At 43.9% G+C, this 17,243-nt stretch overlaps 1 protein-coding gene across 10 annotated transcripts in view; it reads left to right on the top strand.

The window, feature by feature from the left end:
* The window catches only part of CFAP20DC (CFAP20 domain containing), a 291,242-nt gene that overhangs the window by 241,258 nt on the left and 32,741 nt on the right, over nucleotides 1-17,243 (top strand). The window contains exon 17 of one of the 10 annotated variants that reach the window (XM_056804297.1): nucleotides 81-1,876. The exons of the other annotated variants lie outside the window; for them this stretch is intronic. Coding sequence (XP_056660275.1) covers nucleotides 81-114 — 34 coding nt within the window. The 3' untranslated portion in view covers nucleotides 115-1,876. Of the gene's footprint in view, nucleotides 1-80; nucleotides 1,877-17,243 lie in introns of those variants that run through there. 10 annotated transcript variants of the gene reach the window in all.

The following is a 17,243-nucleotide window of genomic DNA, read 5'->3' as shown; positions in this document are numbered from 1 at the left end:
CCGATGATAAAGTTATTGTTCTGGTGATTCTTCCCTGTCCATTAATTTTTAAAAAATGAAATAAACTCCTCTCTTCCCAGCCATCGATGGAAACAAACCTGCTCGAATCTGTAGCTGAAGTCAACAGAAGGTGGTTGGACATTGCATGTGTAAAGCAGATAGATGGTGCTGAGACCAGAGGTGTTAGAAATAACTTCAGACACTTTGGGAAAGAAGAATTCCCAAAATAAATGGCCTTTGACAAGTTTGAGGCTTAAAAAGAAAAAAATAAAACCTCAGCAAGCTCATTGATACTCTTCTAAGTACATGAGCATTTGGGCCAGAGGAAGAATAAAGCCTTGTGATGGCTTATAACTGATCAGCTTCATTATCTCTTATTTGACGGAGATTAAATGTGAATTAGCTGGAATTTTGCAAGAGAGCGCACTGCCTTCCTCCAAGCCCTTCATGCTATTTATTTGCCAAACTAATAGACTTATAAACAAATGAATCAAAGCAATTAAGGTAGGGAAGGGCTTAATATTTTCTGTTAAATTAGGTTATAAAACATTTTGGGGCTTTTTTTCGATTGGCACCATTTGTGTCATCTCAGTAGTGAGCCACAAAATCCTACAATCTGGGCGTCTCTTCAACCCCATGATGAAAAGAAGGTCGAGCCTAAAAGAAAATTACCACCCAGCTATCATTAGAAAAGAATTGTCTGCCAACTGAAATCTTATCTTGCCCCCTTTTTAGTGCAATTCATCTTTATACAGCCTAATGAAATGATATCTTCTTCTTCACTGCTAGAGGCTGAGAAAAACCTATTCATTAGCCACTAACGTTGGCAGAAAATTCTATTATGTTTAGTGTTTGGACTCCAGGACTGGCGTATTCTCTCCATATTTTATCATTGCCCTTTTTGTGACCTCTTTAACGAGGCTTGCTAAAACCTGAAATTGCCTTTCTTCGCAAAGTACAATTAATTTACATTAGAAGTCCAGAGGGGGAAAAAGTTTTTTTTTATTATTGCTGGAATAATGGAAGAAATGGGACCAAGCAAGAACCCGAGTGGCATTGTGTAAATTTGCTTGTGATGTTCCAAATCTCAATGCTGGCAAAAAGAAAGTTGCACCAAGGCATACAGTAAATGAAGATATTATGTATTAGGGATGGAATGAATCTGTCACTTTGACGGATTGCGTGGCAAAGAACAGATTAACAGATTACTCATAGTCAGAATGCAGCTCAGTGTGAAAAATGTGCAGGAAATGATAAGTGTTGGTTTGTGCTGATTTAATGATATTTTTAAACTACAATAACACTCTCAGAACGTAATGTCATAAAGCACTTGCCTTGCATTTTTTAATAATCAACATATTGCCAGTTTGACCTTAAAATAATTTTGATATCTTCTTAAAATACTTAGCTTTCCCATCAGTAAACACAGCACTGCCTGAAATACCAGAAACAATGATCTTACAGAAAGCTTTATAATCAGGATCTTTTCTCCAGCTAGCCCTGAAAATGCAGGTTTTAATTCATGGGTTTTGCATAATAATGTCACATTTTCTTCTTCAGATAATTAAATTTTTTTTTCTACAGAAATTGTGACCTTCCATTTTGGATTTACATAAAACCCAAACCGTTTTCTCCGTAGCAGTCCTCTATAAATGCTGTTGAATTATCTTCACATTTCCGGCATACTTTGTATATTTGGAAATATTGCCGCATCTATAAGAATGGTTCATATACTTGAATTGGCATCATTAGAATACATGGACTATTTGAGAATGAAATGACTGCTTTATATAATAGGAAGAGTGGCAGGTTAGATAATTCTGGATTCTCCTTAGCATCTGACACCCGATCTACATTTGTAGGAGAGAAACAAGATGAACTTAGTTATGTTTGAAACTTCGGTGTGTGCGGGGAGGGGGAAGGGGGGCTCGGTTTTACTAACAGGCATCAGAGCAAAGCCTGCTGTATGTTTCATATACGTTAGAAATTGCAATTGCATAAAGTGACACTAACACTTCGGGCATTGCCAAGTGTCCAAAATAAAAATTCTGTTGCATATAAACCATCTAATTATCTCCCGAGTTCATATAAAAATTTTAATATGAGGTTTAGGCCATTTTGTATTGACTCATCCTCTCACTCAGCTCTGATCGTTTTACATAATAAGATACGATGAAGCTTCTATGCAAATCAAAGATCGCTCTCCCCTAAGTACTTAGACAGACTCTGGACACAACTAAGTGGGTGGAATCCACTGGAACTCCTGGAGCCCCCAGATTGCTCCCTCCCACAATCATGGTATGTTTCAGGCAGAGGAGCTTCACCGCCAGGGGAGATGGAGCCCAAGAGCCGAGCAGCTTCTGTTTCTTCCCATCTCCCTCAGTCCGTTCCTATCCAGATCTTTGGGAATAAAAGAGACTTGAAGATGGAGGTATAAGAAAGGTCACAGAGCATCCGACCGCATTAGAAGGGCCTTCAGGTACCACCCAGTCCCATTGAAAGCTCAAGCAATCGCCTTCCGATTCTGTTGCTAACAAGCCGTCATGCCTGCTCTACTTGAAACCCCTTCCCGCCATAAAGGAGGACACCCTCCCTCCCAAGGCAGATGGTTATACTGTGGGGCACTTCTAATTTTCACCCCAAACCTCTCCCCCTTCCCAGCTTTCCTGTGACTGTCTAGGCTCTAAACCCAGGCATCAACTTCTCTTCATATTCATTCCTCTATACCCAATCTGTTGCCAAGGCCCACCGGTTCTATTTTTGCATCATCTCTTTAAAATGCCCCTTCTAGGGAGCAGCTGGGTGGCTCAGTGGAGTGAGAGGCCTAGAGATGGTAAGTGTCCCAGGTCCAAATCAGGCCTCAGATACTTCCTAGCTGTGTGACCCTGGGCAAGTCACTTGACCCCCATTGCCTAACCCTTACCACTCTTCTGCCTTGGAGCCAATACATAGTATTGATTCCAAGATGGAAGTTAAGGGAGAGAGGGAGGGAGGGACGGACGGACGGATGGAGGAAAGGAAAGGAAAGGAAAGGAAAGGAAAGGAAAGGAAAGGAAAGGAAAGGAAAGGAAAGGAAAGGAAAGGAAAGGAAAGGAAAGGAAAGGAAAGGAAAGGAAAGGAAAGGAAAGGAAAGGAAAGGAAAGGAAAGGAAAGGAAAGGAAAGGAGATGAGAGGGGAGGAGAGGGGAGGGGAGGGGAGGGGAGGGGAGGGGAGGGAAAGGAAGGAAAAGGAAGGAAAAGGGAAGGGAAGGAAGGGAAAGGGAAGGGAAGGAAGGGAAAGGGGAAAGAAAAGAAAAGAAAAGAAAAGAAAAGAAAAGAAAAGAAAAGAAAAGAAAAGAAAAGAAAAGAAAAGAAAAGAAAAGAAAAGAAAAGAAAAGAAAAGAAAAAGGAAAGAAATGCCTCTTCTTTCTTCTTGCTGCTACCACCCTGGTGCAGGCCCTCATCACTGGAGATCCAGGCCATTGCAGTTGTCTTCGTTACTTCACTCTCCAATCCATCATCCACTCTGCTGTCAAACTGTCCTTCCTAAAGTCCAGGTCTGAAGAGGGATTGTCTTCTGTCTTTTTTGGTATCCCCAGCATTTAGCCTGATACTGATGGGCACTTAATTCTTCTTGACTTGATTCTAATTATGGAAATGACTTCAGGATTCGGTGGACCTCTTTGACTTCTACCCCCTTTGTTCCTCATTTTTTCTTTTATGATCAATCAGGATAGATTTAGTTCTTCTGTGTGGTGACCCTTCAAATACTAAGTCCTTAGATGTAGCTGACTGACTTATCCCTCTAAGTCTTTGCTTCTCTTTTATAAGGAATGCTAGTTCCTTCATCATTCTTAATATGGCATGACATTTCGTCCGCTCACCCTCTGTGGAACTCAATCCATTTTCTCAATATTTGTCCTAAAATGTGGTATGTGTAACCAAACAACCCTGTAGATATTGTCCGGCCAAGGCCAAACATCCATTCCCTTATTCTGACCTCTGTAGCACCATAAAGTAGCCCTTCCTAGCGCTTTCTGACGGCTACAGGTCCCTCGCGTGTGTGAGTATCTCTTTGTGACCTTCCCAGCAGAAAGACCAGAAGGTGCTTTTATGCTGTCAGATAAGAACATGGAATTGAGACTCTTGGTTGGCTTTTCTGGGTCCAGGGGAGGTGAACCTTTGGGATAGAAAGACAAAGGGTGTTAGTCAACGTTTTGACCAGAAGAGGACCAAGGACAGTTCTCCATGCTCCTCCATCAAATCTCCCTGCACATACCCCTTAAGGACAGACCTGGTCTTTGTCATCCTCTCTGTAAACTTAGCACTTGGCATAATACTTTTCAGGTAGCAGCCACATAATAAAGCAAGCAATGTTGAATTTGAAGTAGGAAGCAAATTATCTTCAGGGTGCTATCCAATTAAAATCAGATTATCTGCCTTGTTTCTTTCTGCTGAATCTCACATACCAACATGGGCTTCTCTGGTTGATTTGTTCCACTTTTTGTCAAACTTCTGATTAGAAACTTTGGATGAATTTTCCTTCTTTGTTTTCAGCTGATGAGTTACCATTGGTGACCTGAGTAATATTTTGTTATCCTTGTTGGGGAAGATCATAGATCTAGGTTTGGAAGGAACCTCAGTTTTGCTTTGAAGGAGGCTGAAGAATGCTGTGAGATGGAGGCGAGGAGGCTATCTAGGCAGAGAGAACAGACACACAGCCTGGGCAGAGGCGAGGAGAAGGCTGAGGTAGTACCATGTACAAGGAACAGCAGTCAATCTGGAACACTTAAGAAGTGGAATTAGGTGAGGTGGATCCAGAGAGAGAAATGGCACAGATGAGGAAGGGTGGGCTTCCGATGCCACAATCTGCACTTGTAGTTTATCCTAGAGCGGTTGGGGAGAGCACCGGGCTCGAACAATAGCAGTTTGGCATCTGATTTAGTGAGTTGGTGCTGTGGTTTGCCAGTGCTATATCTCCTAGGATTAAGGAATAGAGAAGTGTTTACAAAAGCAGTTGAAAATTGAGTATTACTAGCTGTGTGATTTAATATCCTTCTGCCTCAGTTTCCTCAGCTGTAAAATGAAGATAATAATAGCACTTTACCTCTCAGGGCTGTTGTGAAGATAAAGTGAAATATCTGTAAACCTTAAAGCCCGGTATAAAGGCTAGTTATTCTTATTCTTATTCCAGAAGCTTGCCTCCCCCCTTCTTATTTTACATCACAGGTACCCTGTCTTTCTCCTCCCATCAACATCCAGGAGATGGAAACTAGAGGGGCCTCCTTCACCCCAGGACCACTTTTATCCTTATTGCCCTTGGCTATCCCAGCTACGATTCCCATGAGCCAAGGGGACTTTGCCTGGGATATACTATTACGCAGACACCCTCACTACAGCATTCTAATTAGAACTGGAGGTCTGATTTTTCTCCACAAACGAATCCATGTTTGGTATTATTTCCCCTCTTAGAGCTTCAAGCCTGTGTAACAACAATGGCAGGAACCTGTGGGGCACTTTGTGTGGTCAACAAGGCGTTTGGTCAAGTGTAGACCTTGCTTGTTGAATAAGGTAGATGATTCCTGCCGGCTCCCAGTTGCCTAGGTTTCTTTTTTTTTTTTTGGCAATAAATTTGTTTTAAGCATCTGAAAGTGGCTCATACACATGAAACGGCTTCCATTGTGTTGGAGTTATATAGTCAACCCTCATTCAGTTTAGTACATTTTTGAGTAGCTGGAAAAGGGGAAAGAAACCACCTGTTCACCAGCCTCTGGAAGTCGGCTTTCCTTCCCTGCCAGTCAATGAAAGCCAGGGTCTTCCTGGCACCTCATGGCAAAGCCCGTGTCTCCACATTCCCTCTCATAGGAAACAAACCCTCCTAGGCTGGCTGGCTTCAGGCTCCCTCTCAAGCCTGATTTCAGGCTCTTCAAGCTCTTCCTACAACCCACTTCCCAGCCCAGTTGGATGGATGCTGGGTCTGACTTTGTTCTGGCCTCTCGCCCTACCCTTTTGAGACCATCTTCCAAGCCTAGATTGCCGTCCCTGCCCATCCCTACCGTTGAAGCCTTCTCTGCCTTCGGGCTCCCTCTTCAGTGGCATTTGCCTCCACCCCCAACCCAGTTCCCTGGGCCTGGAATAACAGGGATGGAAGCTTTATTTTAACTTTGTAACCTCAGAACGTGCCCAGAATGGGTGCCTCATAAGTGCCTGTTTGACTGAATGACTGCAGTCGTCTCTCCCTTCATGGTGAGCCAGCAGAGAGAAGGGTTCAGAGTTCTGATTTTGCCATTCACTAACCCTTTAGGCAAATCTTTTTACTGTTCCAATTTCCTCACTTATAAAGTAGCCCCCTGCCTTCCTCCTTCTTGGGGTTGTGACGAGGTCGCATAGGACGCATTAAAGCGTGTGGAAATCCAAAAACGGCATTAATAGTTCTGCCAGTATTGGTAGTAGCAGCGGCAGGAGTGGCATCGTGATTATTTTCTACGCTCAAATTATAGTTAAGTGGTAAACAAGAAATACATAATATTACATAGTGTGGAATATTCTATATTTGTAATTCATTGATCCGCCCTTTTGTTGCAGCATCTCTCAGTTTCCCTTCAGTGTGTTTTCATAAATTTGCATATTGCTCTGTGCTGGTAGCGTTTAGTGTAAACTTCCTGTGGAGCATTCTCTGCCAACAAGCCCCACCGTGGCCAAAAAGTCACAGCAAAGCAGTGATGCAGTTTAAGAAAGAGGAAGAGGGGGCAGCTGGGTAGCTCAGTGGATGGAGAGCCAGGCCTAGAGACGGGAGGTCCTAGGTTCAAATCTGGCCTCAGCCACTTCCCAGCTGTGTGACCCTGGGCAAGTCACTTGACCCCCATTGCCTAGCCCTTCCCACTCTTCTGCCTTGGAGCCAATGCACAGTATTGACTCCAATAAGGAAGGTAAGGGTTTAAAAAAGGAAAAAAAGAGGAAGAGGAGGAAGCCTGTGGTGCAGGTGGCCACAGTGATCTGTGATCTGGCAGTTAACACTCTTCCCAGCTTGACCCTGAGCCATTCTTATGTCAGAAACTCTTTTCTAAAGTCTTGAAAAGCCTGTTGACCCTTTCTCCAAATCATCTTTTTTTAAACGTACATCATAAAATAAAGAGGATTGCAAAGGAAATCAATCATGTTGAAATCTCTCCCGGTAGCCAAATATTTTTTTAAAAACAAATTCCCAGACCCCAGGTCAAGTGCTGCCTACTTTAGAGGGATCTGATCTCTAATAAAAATCTGACCTTTTATTCTACCAATTTTCCCAATATGCTCAAATAATACTTTAGCATCGTCTCCAGCAAAAATAAAAAATTGTCCACCATTCAACAGAATCCAAAAATCACAATATTTTTCATTATCTGAAACGTTACAATTAGCATCACATCCTGCAATAGCTGAGAAATAACAACAACCCAACTCAAGATCCTGTCGTCTTTCTCCACGGCTTTGTTGTCTTGCCAAGATTAAATTGTCATTCAGATAGCAGCACCTTTCTGTGGATCATCATGCTTTTATTTTACCATGGAGTGTGGGGAGGGGGCCGTGCATACGGAAAACACAATCAAATCAGTCCAGAAGTTGGGCGTTTTCAGAGTTTGTCAGAGTTGATGGTGAAATTGCTATCCTTGCTCCTTTCTCCAAGCCCGGACATTTAAATTAAAGCGTCCCGTTAAGCCGAGCCTGCCCTTTCTTTTCCCTGTAACTACCTGAGAGTCACATTGCTCTTTAAAAAATAAAAAGTCTGGATGTCATTTTCTTTTTATGCTAGCTGGGTAAGGCAATAAGCCATATTTAAAGTTAGAAAAATCATCGAAGTTTTCAGTGCCTGATGTGACACGGCTTACACTGGGTGGCTTGCCAAAAATTAACATCACTGCCTTGATCCTTAAAATATACAACTGTAGAATTACTTCAGAATGGGCCTTTTTCCCCCCTGTCATTTGCAGAGTTATTCCTACCCATTTAATCATCAAAGTGATTACCGCTCAGTTTTGTAATTATGCCTCCGTCTTCTGGTTTATTGGAATGCTCCTGGAGAACACAGGCAGCATGCACAGCAAGGTAGAAAAAATCTGCAGAGTTAGAAGACCAGTTCTTCCACTCCTTCCCCAGGGTGACCCTGGGCAAGTCACGTCACCTCTGTGGCCTCGGGTTGTGTCAAAGGGCCTCTGTGGAGGGAGGGAGGTCCTTTACAGCTCTGATAGTCTGGGGACCCTCTCTCTCATCCGTGGCCACTTCTTACTGGATCTTAGGAAATTTGTCATCAAGCCCTCCATGTTCATCCACACTGACAGCAGTCCCTGGTGAGAAATAGATTTGCTTCTGTAGGTATTTTCACAAAACTTCAGAGTTGAAAAGGGCCTCAGCGTCTTTCTAGTCCAAGCCACATCTTAAACAAGAAATCAGACCTACAGTGATCTAGTTCCAATCTAATCCAACCATTGATTTAGGGGAGGAATACAAAAATCAAGCAAAAACGGGTGCCTACCCTCAGCAGTGGCACTGCCTTTTGGAGAAATAGACCCTGGAAACAGCTACGGACTTGTTCATTGGAGAAGGAGAAGGGGAGGAGAGAGGGAGAGGGAGAAAGAGACAGAGAGAGACAGAGACAGAGAGACAGAGAGAGGGACAGAGACAGAGAGAGGGACAGAGAGAGAGAGAGGGACAGAGAGAGAGAGGAAGAGAGGGACAGAGAGAGACAGAGAGAGAGACAGAGAGAGGGGAGAGAGGGAGAGGAAAAGAGGGGGAGAGAGAGAGAGGAGGGGGGACTGAGGGACAGAGAGAGAAGGAGGAGAGAGAGAAGGGGGACAGAGGGAGAGAGAGGAGAGACAGACACACACAGAGACAGAGACAGAGAGACAGAGAAGAAAAAGGAGGAGGAGGAGGGAGAGAGAGAATGTGAGAATAAGCACCTTCCTAATGAAATCCAGCAACCATTTATTCACTACCTGTTGGGTGTAAGTTGCTGCCTTCAAGGAGATAATATGCCATTGGAGAGATAAAAGCCATAAACAAATGTGTGTATACACATGTGTATAATTATAACCTGTTATCTGCATGTGTGTACATACATGTAAGATCACAGATGCATGTGTCTTACCTGTGTGTGTTATATATGAATAAATATAATGTCATTTGAGGGAGAGGAAGTGGGCCCTGAGGGCTTTGGGAAGGCTTCCTGTAGACCCGGGCCATGAGCCTAGGCTCCACAGGAATCGAGGGACGGCAGCAGGTTGGGATGGAAAGAGGATGGAAGCAGGAGTCCCCGAATAGCCTGTAAGTCAGCTGGCTGGAACCTAGAGCAGAAGAGTGAGTAATAATGACGCCCTGACTTCCAGAAAGCTGTGAGCGTTAGAATATGCTCCCCCTCTTGTCTTCCATAATGCCATCTTTATGAAGGAGTCTCGGCTTTGGAATCCTTGTTAAGTTCAAAAGGACTCGGTGCTGGGGGGAATCCTGAGATTTTGAGCAGACTTTATGGAACTTGAGGTGTGGTTGGGCCCCCCATGGAAGCCCACCAGCCCCCGGGCCAAGGGTCTGTGGTGAAAAGAATGGCTCCATTCGTTGTTTCTGGCTGAGAGACCCCGTCCCAGATAGGGGGGGTCCCTGCCCGCGAGGTACCACCATTCCGGGGAGGGAGAAGAGAGCGGGTCGTCTCCAACGGTCAGTCATGAGGTGTGTGGCCTGGCCAGGGCTCCTCACAGCTGTGCCCAGCGGAGGAGCGACTCTGGGGCTCTTCAGAGCTTCCCCGCCAGCAGCCTGAACTTTCATATGAACTACCGTGTCGGTCCTTTGTGGGTCCCACTTGCCTTACTCGTGCCCAAAGGCTGGGAGAAACAACTGGAGTCTTTCCATGTGCCCTTCCCTGCTTCCTTGTTCTGTAGGACTTGCAGAGCCAGCTGGAAGCGAGTGATGGAGGAGGCAGCCGGGGGCTCGGCGTGGACCCCCTTCCCTTCCCAGGTTGTGCGGCGGCGGTGCGACCCCTCCATGATGGCGGGCTAAAGCGACGAGCCCGGGTCCTTAGACCAGAGGGCAGGAGAAAGAATGAGGAGGACACGGCATCTCTTTTGTGAAAGAGCAGCAAGTCAATTCACCTGCCTTGGAGTAATCGGAGAAGCAGCGAGTTGGCAGTTCTGTAGACAGTGGGCAGAAGCACAATGTCAGTCGGCTGTTTAACATTCAACTCTGTTCATCTAAGAGGCCATAGATTGTCTCTTTGCATGTTGATTGAATTGATTAGAGCCCCAGGCCTTGATGGCAAGGAAAAAAAAGTGCCTCTAATTAATCAGACAATGCTTGATTAGTTTTTCTGTTTTGAGGAGATAAACGGCTTCCTCAAGAAATTTCACCCCATATAATTCTCCTTCAGGGAAAAATAAAGGGTAAAGGAGACTTTGAATACCCCATGGGGCTCTCTTGTGTCTAAAGAGTTTAAAAATATTTCTAAAAAACCTCTTTCTGTTTCACACCAAATTTCCTCCTTTTTATACCCATCAGTGCTCCTTCTGTGGCACTCTAGAGCCAGCATGGCCCCCTAGAGGGCGGGGTTGAGTTTGAATTCCAAGCATTGTAGAGAGGCCTGTAGACCTGGGCAGGATTCCTAGCCTAAATCCTGTGATCCAGTGCCTCACTTCTCACTCTCTATTACGCCACGTGCCCACTTTTCCCTTATCAGCTTTCATCAGGGAGGACCATCCAACTGTCAGAACGTGACATGGTAGATTTCAGCCCATTTACCATTGGGGCTTCAAAGCCGACCTTGGGAGGAACATATCAATTATATGGAAAGAAAACGTTCATATTAATCCTTTGGACCTCACGTATCCAGGCTGAGCTCAGCCTGGGGCTCCTGATGTGACCGGAGAGTGAATCCTAGGCTGCTGCGCCATCTTTCGTTGAACCCTCGGCTTCTGCCTTCCTTTTGGCTCTGGTGCGTGCTTCTGTCTCCAACATTCCCTGGATGTCTTGACGATGCGTTTTATAAGGCGTTGTCAGCACATGTTGCTTAAGCCCTACTGAAGTGGGTTTGTAGGGTGTGCTGGAGATCACAAAACTGAGAGTTGAAATTTCAGGGGGAGCATTTACACATCAGAAATCAGCAAACACTATAAACTGGGGCTCGCTTTATTGTTTTCTTGATATCCGGACTTACAGCAATTGAAGAAAAGGTTAATAATATGGAAAAATTCAGATTGTGTCCGTGTAGACTTTTTTTTTTTGAGAGCTGGTTGTTAGACATTTATTTAGCAGGACATCCCTCGTTCATTGCATCTCCCCCATCTTGCCATGGCTGGTGCAATAATGTGCACTTAGGCAAATAGGACATTTGAATTAAATGGCATTTAGAACAGATTAAAAGACCCCAAAGTCCCAAATGGACTTATTTACAATGTAAGCGTGTGTTGGAAGTGTTTTGTATTGGGCCAGCGGTCCTAGCCTTTGAGATTTATAACGTGTTCTCGCCCAACCTTGAGTCCTGAAGGCAGGGGCCTCCTTACCACTAGCTTCCTTTAAATGGTAGACTAGTAGAGATGTTGAGGAAGGGTGAGGAGTGGACCTCAGAGATCATCTGGCCAACCCTCCCATTGTACCCCCTTCGATCTTTTGTTCCTAAGCTTCCAGCAGAGCAGAGAAAGGGGCTGGGCGCTTGAAAAGCGTGTGTTGGACACACACACACACATGTGTATATAAAACATACAGCCGGTGACGGGAATCATATTCCCCTTTTCTCAACTGTTCTCATGAACATAGCACAGAGTTCTCCCTCCTTCAGTGTTCGGTTAACTGAAACCTTTCTCTAATATAGCTCAGATTAAAGCTTGAAAATTTTGAATAAGAAACAAGTCTAGCCAAATCAAATGGGGAGTAGAAGCTGGCTAAAAAATAGTGAGGCAAAGGGACCCTTTGTCGATTTCCATATGGTTTCTCATGGCAAGAGAGCACTTGTGTTTCCACTCTATAACCCTGTCTGATGGATGATTCTTTATTTGGGGCTCAAGAGAATTATTTGCCGTAACTGATGGGCTATAGGCTCCAAACCGGTCTCAGGGTATTACATGTCATTAATATCTTCTGGACCTAAGAGAAAAGCCTGCCAAGAAGAAAAGATGCTCAGCGTTGCTAAAAATAGAGAAAGGGCATGTTAGACAGGTATATTTAATTAGCAACTGTGATTTCTTGAACTATTGGCACCTGGCAAGAGTTGGCTCTCTTTTTTATGATTTTTACCTGGGAATGGTCAGGGAAAGAAGTTGTGAGCATCCCCAGTAAGGCAGAGATTTAGTTTGATGTTTTTCCTGGGGCTTGTGGCATGTGTCCAGGTGTATCATGAGGCCTGATTGATAGCCCTGTCCTGTTGTGAATATAGCAATAATCTAGCATCCTCTCAGTGGCTTATGAGGCAAAAAGAAGTACCTGGAGACAGCAGCAGTGGCTCCCCCAACTACCATTGTGGTATCCCTGATTAGTCTTCCTGATTGTGAACTACCTTCAGGGGTCAAACCTCTTGACAGTGCTCAGCTTTTCTCTATCTCCTCTATCTGGGAACTCACTGACTCTCACAACTAAAGTTATATTTAAAACAAACTTGGGTTATATCCAATGTAGATAGATGGATAGATGGACGGATGGATGGATGGATGGATGGATGGATGGATGGATGGATGGATGGATGGATGGATGGATGGATGGATGGATGGATGGATAGATGGACGGATGGATGGATGGATGCATAGACAGATGGATGGACAGTTGGACGGACGGATAGATGGATGGATGGATGGATGCATAGACAGATGGATGGACAGTTGGACGGACGGATAGATGGATGGATGGATGGATGGATGGATGGATGGATGGATGGATGGATGACCCATCAAGGAAAGAAACCAAAACTTCTGAATATGTCAAGCTATCTAAGAGTAGAATGGGCTGCCTCAGAAGCTAATTGATTCTTCCTTATTAGGGACTTTCAGGAAAAGTCTGGGTTTGTTGCCTTTGTTGTATGTCTTCTAGAGAGAATTCTGAATTAGGTCCACCTTGAGCCTGATGGCCCTCTTGAGTCCCTTCTAGCCCATGAAATTCTTTGAGAAATGCACACTCTAAACCTACCCTTCCTCTTAACCCCATCACCATTAACCCAGCTGATTGTGTCTGAGGCCTTGTCCTTGATATCTGGCTGGCCCTCACCTCTTCTGTTTCATTGATTAGAATTTCTAGCATTTCCACCTCTGATAATGCAGGTCCCAACTATCCCCAATCTGTTCCTAACGCCATTGCCCTGGAGTCAGTCCTCATTATTGCCCACCAGCAATGGATCTTCCTCTTTCCCCTCTCCATTCCATCCTTCATTTCTTACAGATAGATCTGTTCATGACATTCTTCTACTCAGACCCCTTCTGGAGCTCCCTTTGGCTTACCAAATGGAGTTCAGACTCCTAGAGGACCTGGCATTCAAGCTCCTTGGCAATTTTGTGCCTCTCCCTTCTTTGAGGTATAGGTGCCCAAAAGCTGCCCATCATTTGACTCCTACACTGCAGTCTGGCACACTGAACTAACTTGCCCTCCTGAACATGGCTTCCAGCCTGAGTTTTCAACCTTCTCTGGTCTCTGTGTCCCTTGACTCTCACCAAGCCTTCCCATACCCTCTAGTGAATGTGAAAAGAAATAAATTCTGTAGTTTACCATGCATATGCACAAAAGAAATAAAGAGATTAATTTTTTATTAACTTTTGATATTCTAGTGAGTATGAAAGGAAATAAATTCCAGAGTTTACTATGCATATGCACAAAAGAAATAAAATAGATTAATTTTCGATAAAGAAAACTTTATTTAGTGTATAACATTTTTAGTATCATATTGGTGTTTGTTGTCTATTGTGCACAAATTAATAAGACCTTTGATTCTGTTACTCAGTTTTATTCTCAGCACAGTTTCTGACAGGGATATGTGTGTGTGTGTGTTTCCATTCCCATATAAAAGGTTCAACCTCCAGTTTAACCTTAAATTGAGGGTCAGCTAAGTGTCGCCTGGTAGATAGAGACAGACCTGGAGATGGGAAGTCCTGGATTCAAATGTAACCTCAGACACTTCCTAGCCCTGGACAAGTCACTTAAATCCAATTACCTAGCCTTCGCTACTCTTCTGCCTTGGAACTAATACTTAAAATCAATTCCGAAATGAAAGATAAAGGCTCTAAAAAAAAAGTTTTTAAAAAGTTTTGATTGAGTACAGGATTAAGAATCCTGATTTACCAAGATACATTGTTATTGAAATTAAAGAAAAGGGAAGGAAACAGGCATTTAGTAAGTGCCTACTATGTGCCAAGCACTTTTATAGATGGTATCTCATTTGACCCTCCAAACAACCCTTGTGAGCAGATTTAATAAGAATGGGATGGCTTTGCCCCAAGGAAGACCCAAGACTCTGGACCTCATTGAATAGAAAGCTATTTGGAGTTCCCCCTTTATTGTGGAATTCAGCTAGCTCATCTTTCACTGGGCCATTGTTCTTGATTCTTTTCCAGCTTTGTATGAGTAATGGGTTCATCTTCCAAACCTCATTCATTTTGTTTTGTTGGTAGGATTTATTCCTTGAGCTGGTTTAAAGACTTTGCATGTGCACTTCACCATCATGTTGTCTTCCATCTCCATCCTGCCTCTGCCTCCTCACTATTCTCTCACCAACATGTCCTATTGTAGAGGCATGGAGAGAGAGAGAGGACTTGTAAGCCAGGATGGTCCCATCTGGGGTGCCACTTGAAATAGAGAATAAAATGAGGGGAAACTGTTTCTTTTGCAATGACTGCTGTCTCTGGCTTATGACTAGAGAGCTGCTAAGGGAATCTGAAGCTGCTTGGTTGTAATGGAGTTAGGAATGAGAAATGCTGAGGGACGCTAGTACAGGGATGCTGCCACACAGGGGAACTGCTCTGGGGAATGCTCTGGGGTTTGCCTACTGATCCCTACTGATGGCTGATGGATCAGTATATCTTTCTAACCTTCTCCTCCCCTTCACTCCCTTCTTTCTCCAACCCTCTTCTTCCTGCCACCCTCTCCTCCCAATTCTTCTTGAAGCCTTTGGCTTCTTCCCTCCCCCCTGAGTGAACTATAAAGATACTCTTTTCTTTTCCTTTTTCAAGTCAAGGGGTTTATTGGGATAACAGGATGGGAAACTGAGGTTAGAGGGATGAGGATGTCCCTAATATAAAATGAGGGGAAATTGAAGGTTTGAGAAAGTAGTTCAGTCACAAACTGTGACTCTAAGACAATTAGAGAAATGGAGGACAGCAGCTGTTTAAGATCTTCCTTCTGAGACAACTCCCCAAGAGAGGGAAACAAAGTTCAAAATCTCTCCTTCAGCCTGACTTTCCTCCAACTCTTGGTCAGTCAAAAATCTCAGAAAGAACAGAGGATTCTCCTTGATCAGAGAACCCCAAAACCAAGTCAGCCCCACAAGGGTCTTTCAGCCAGGTTCAACCTCCAGAGAGAGTGACTCCAAAGTCCCCTCCCCCTGGTCAGCTCAACTGCCAACTCCTGGGAACATTCTGTTTGGAACCTTCTTCTTGATTGACAGGCAGGTCCCCAGCATTGGTTCTTGCACCTTGGCTTACAAGTCCTCTCTCTCTCTCTATGCCTCTACCACACTGTTTGGCACCAGAACTTCTCTTTTTATCCCATTTCCATTTGAATGGATGGCCATTTACCAAATATTTCCTGTGTCCCCTTGAACATTTTCTCATCCCTTTGGAGATTAGAAATTTCTGCCTCAACACTCTTTCACCATCATGCCTATGCTTGTGATTGTTCCATTCTTTCCTCCCTCCACCCATCCAATTCACACATCCTGGAAAACCCATTTTCAGTGTTACCATGAAGCTTTCTCTGTATCTCCACATCATTGACGACCTTCCTATGACCAGAAAAGCCACTTGATTTTGCCATCTCTGACTAATAATAATCAGTGCAAAGCCATATTTGTTTCTCTTATTCTCCCATTACATGATGGGCTCTTCTTAGCAAGAACGTGGCTCTTCCAAATGCTGTAACATTCTCAAAGCCTGGTATGATGAGACCATAGCATTGTTTGTTGAATGAATGAATAAATGATCTTCATGCTAAGGGTCTTCAACCCTGTTTTCAGATGCCTTTGATACATTTTCACTTGGACATGCTACTGTGATCTTAAACTCATCATTGCTGACCAATAGCTTCCCATCTCAGTCAGGGAAAAGACTTCCCTTTACGGAATGGCCATTTTCTTGATGGCAATGCTGTTCTTCAATCTTGAGCTCAGACTTTCATGCCACTTTTCATACATGCATTCCTTTATCCCCCTTATACTGGAAACTAGGAATGCCACCACGGAGAGAGAGCTCTGGGTCTAGTCAAGAAGTCAGGTTCAAATCCTGCCTCCGACATATCATAGAGGCAAGTCACTTAATCTCTTGTTTCTTTCAGTTTCCTCAACTATAAAAAGAGATAATAATAGCATGTTCCTCCCAAGTTTATTATGAGGATCAAGTGAGATATTATTTGGAAATTACATTGCACAGTGGTACCATTTAATTATGTATTCCCTTTTGTGACCCTTGACAAGTCACTTAACCTCTGACTCGGTTTCCCCATCTGTAAAATAGGGATAGTAATAATACCCACCTCAGAGCTGTTGTGAGGATGAAGTGAAATATTTATAAAACATTTTGCAAACCTTAAGGTGCTACATGAATGCTGGTAGCAGTAGTAATAATCATCGTCATCATCATCCAAGTCTTTTTATTCTTCCCCAAAGTCAGTGGCTAATAAACATTCACTGCGCTGAACCGTATCACACCATGCCTGGATAACTGCAGGAGCCTTCTCCTCTGGGCTTTGTTCTATTCCAATCCATTCTGGCACAAGGCACCCTTCTAATTTACTTCAAATTCCACTTTTGTCCCATCCTCCTCCTTCTCTAGACCCTACAGTGGCTCTACTCTGTCATTTGTATCAAATGAAAACTCTTCCTTTTTGCACTTGAATATGGTGCTACCTATTTCTGCTGTTTTCCCTTCTTCCACAACATGAACCATCTACCCAGTTAGTTTAGTCTCCTCACTGCCCCACGCAGCTTATGCTTCTTCTTCCCTTCTCTCTTTTACCCCTATCGTTTACCTTACCAATAATATACATCCCCATCCTATCCACTCGTTCAGATATTACCTACCTTTGATGATCCAGCTCAATTGTAATTTTCAGGTAGCC

This window comes from Monodelphis domestica, chromosome 7 (genome assembly GCF_027887165.1).
Source record: "Monodelphis domestica isolate mMonDom1 chromosome 7, mMonDom1.pri, whole genome shotgun sequence".
NCBI classification, from domain to species: Eukaryota; Metazoa; Chordata; class Mammalia; order Didelphimorphia; family Didelphidae; genus Monodelphis; species Monodelphis domestica.
The sequence above is the reverse complement of the archived record's forward strand: the minus strand, read 5'-3'. Positions and strand labels throughout refer to the sequence as shown.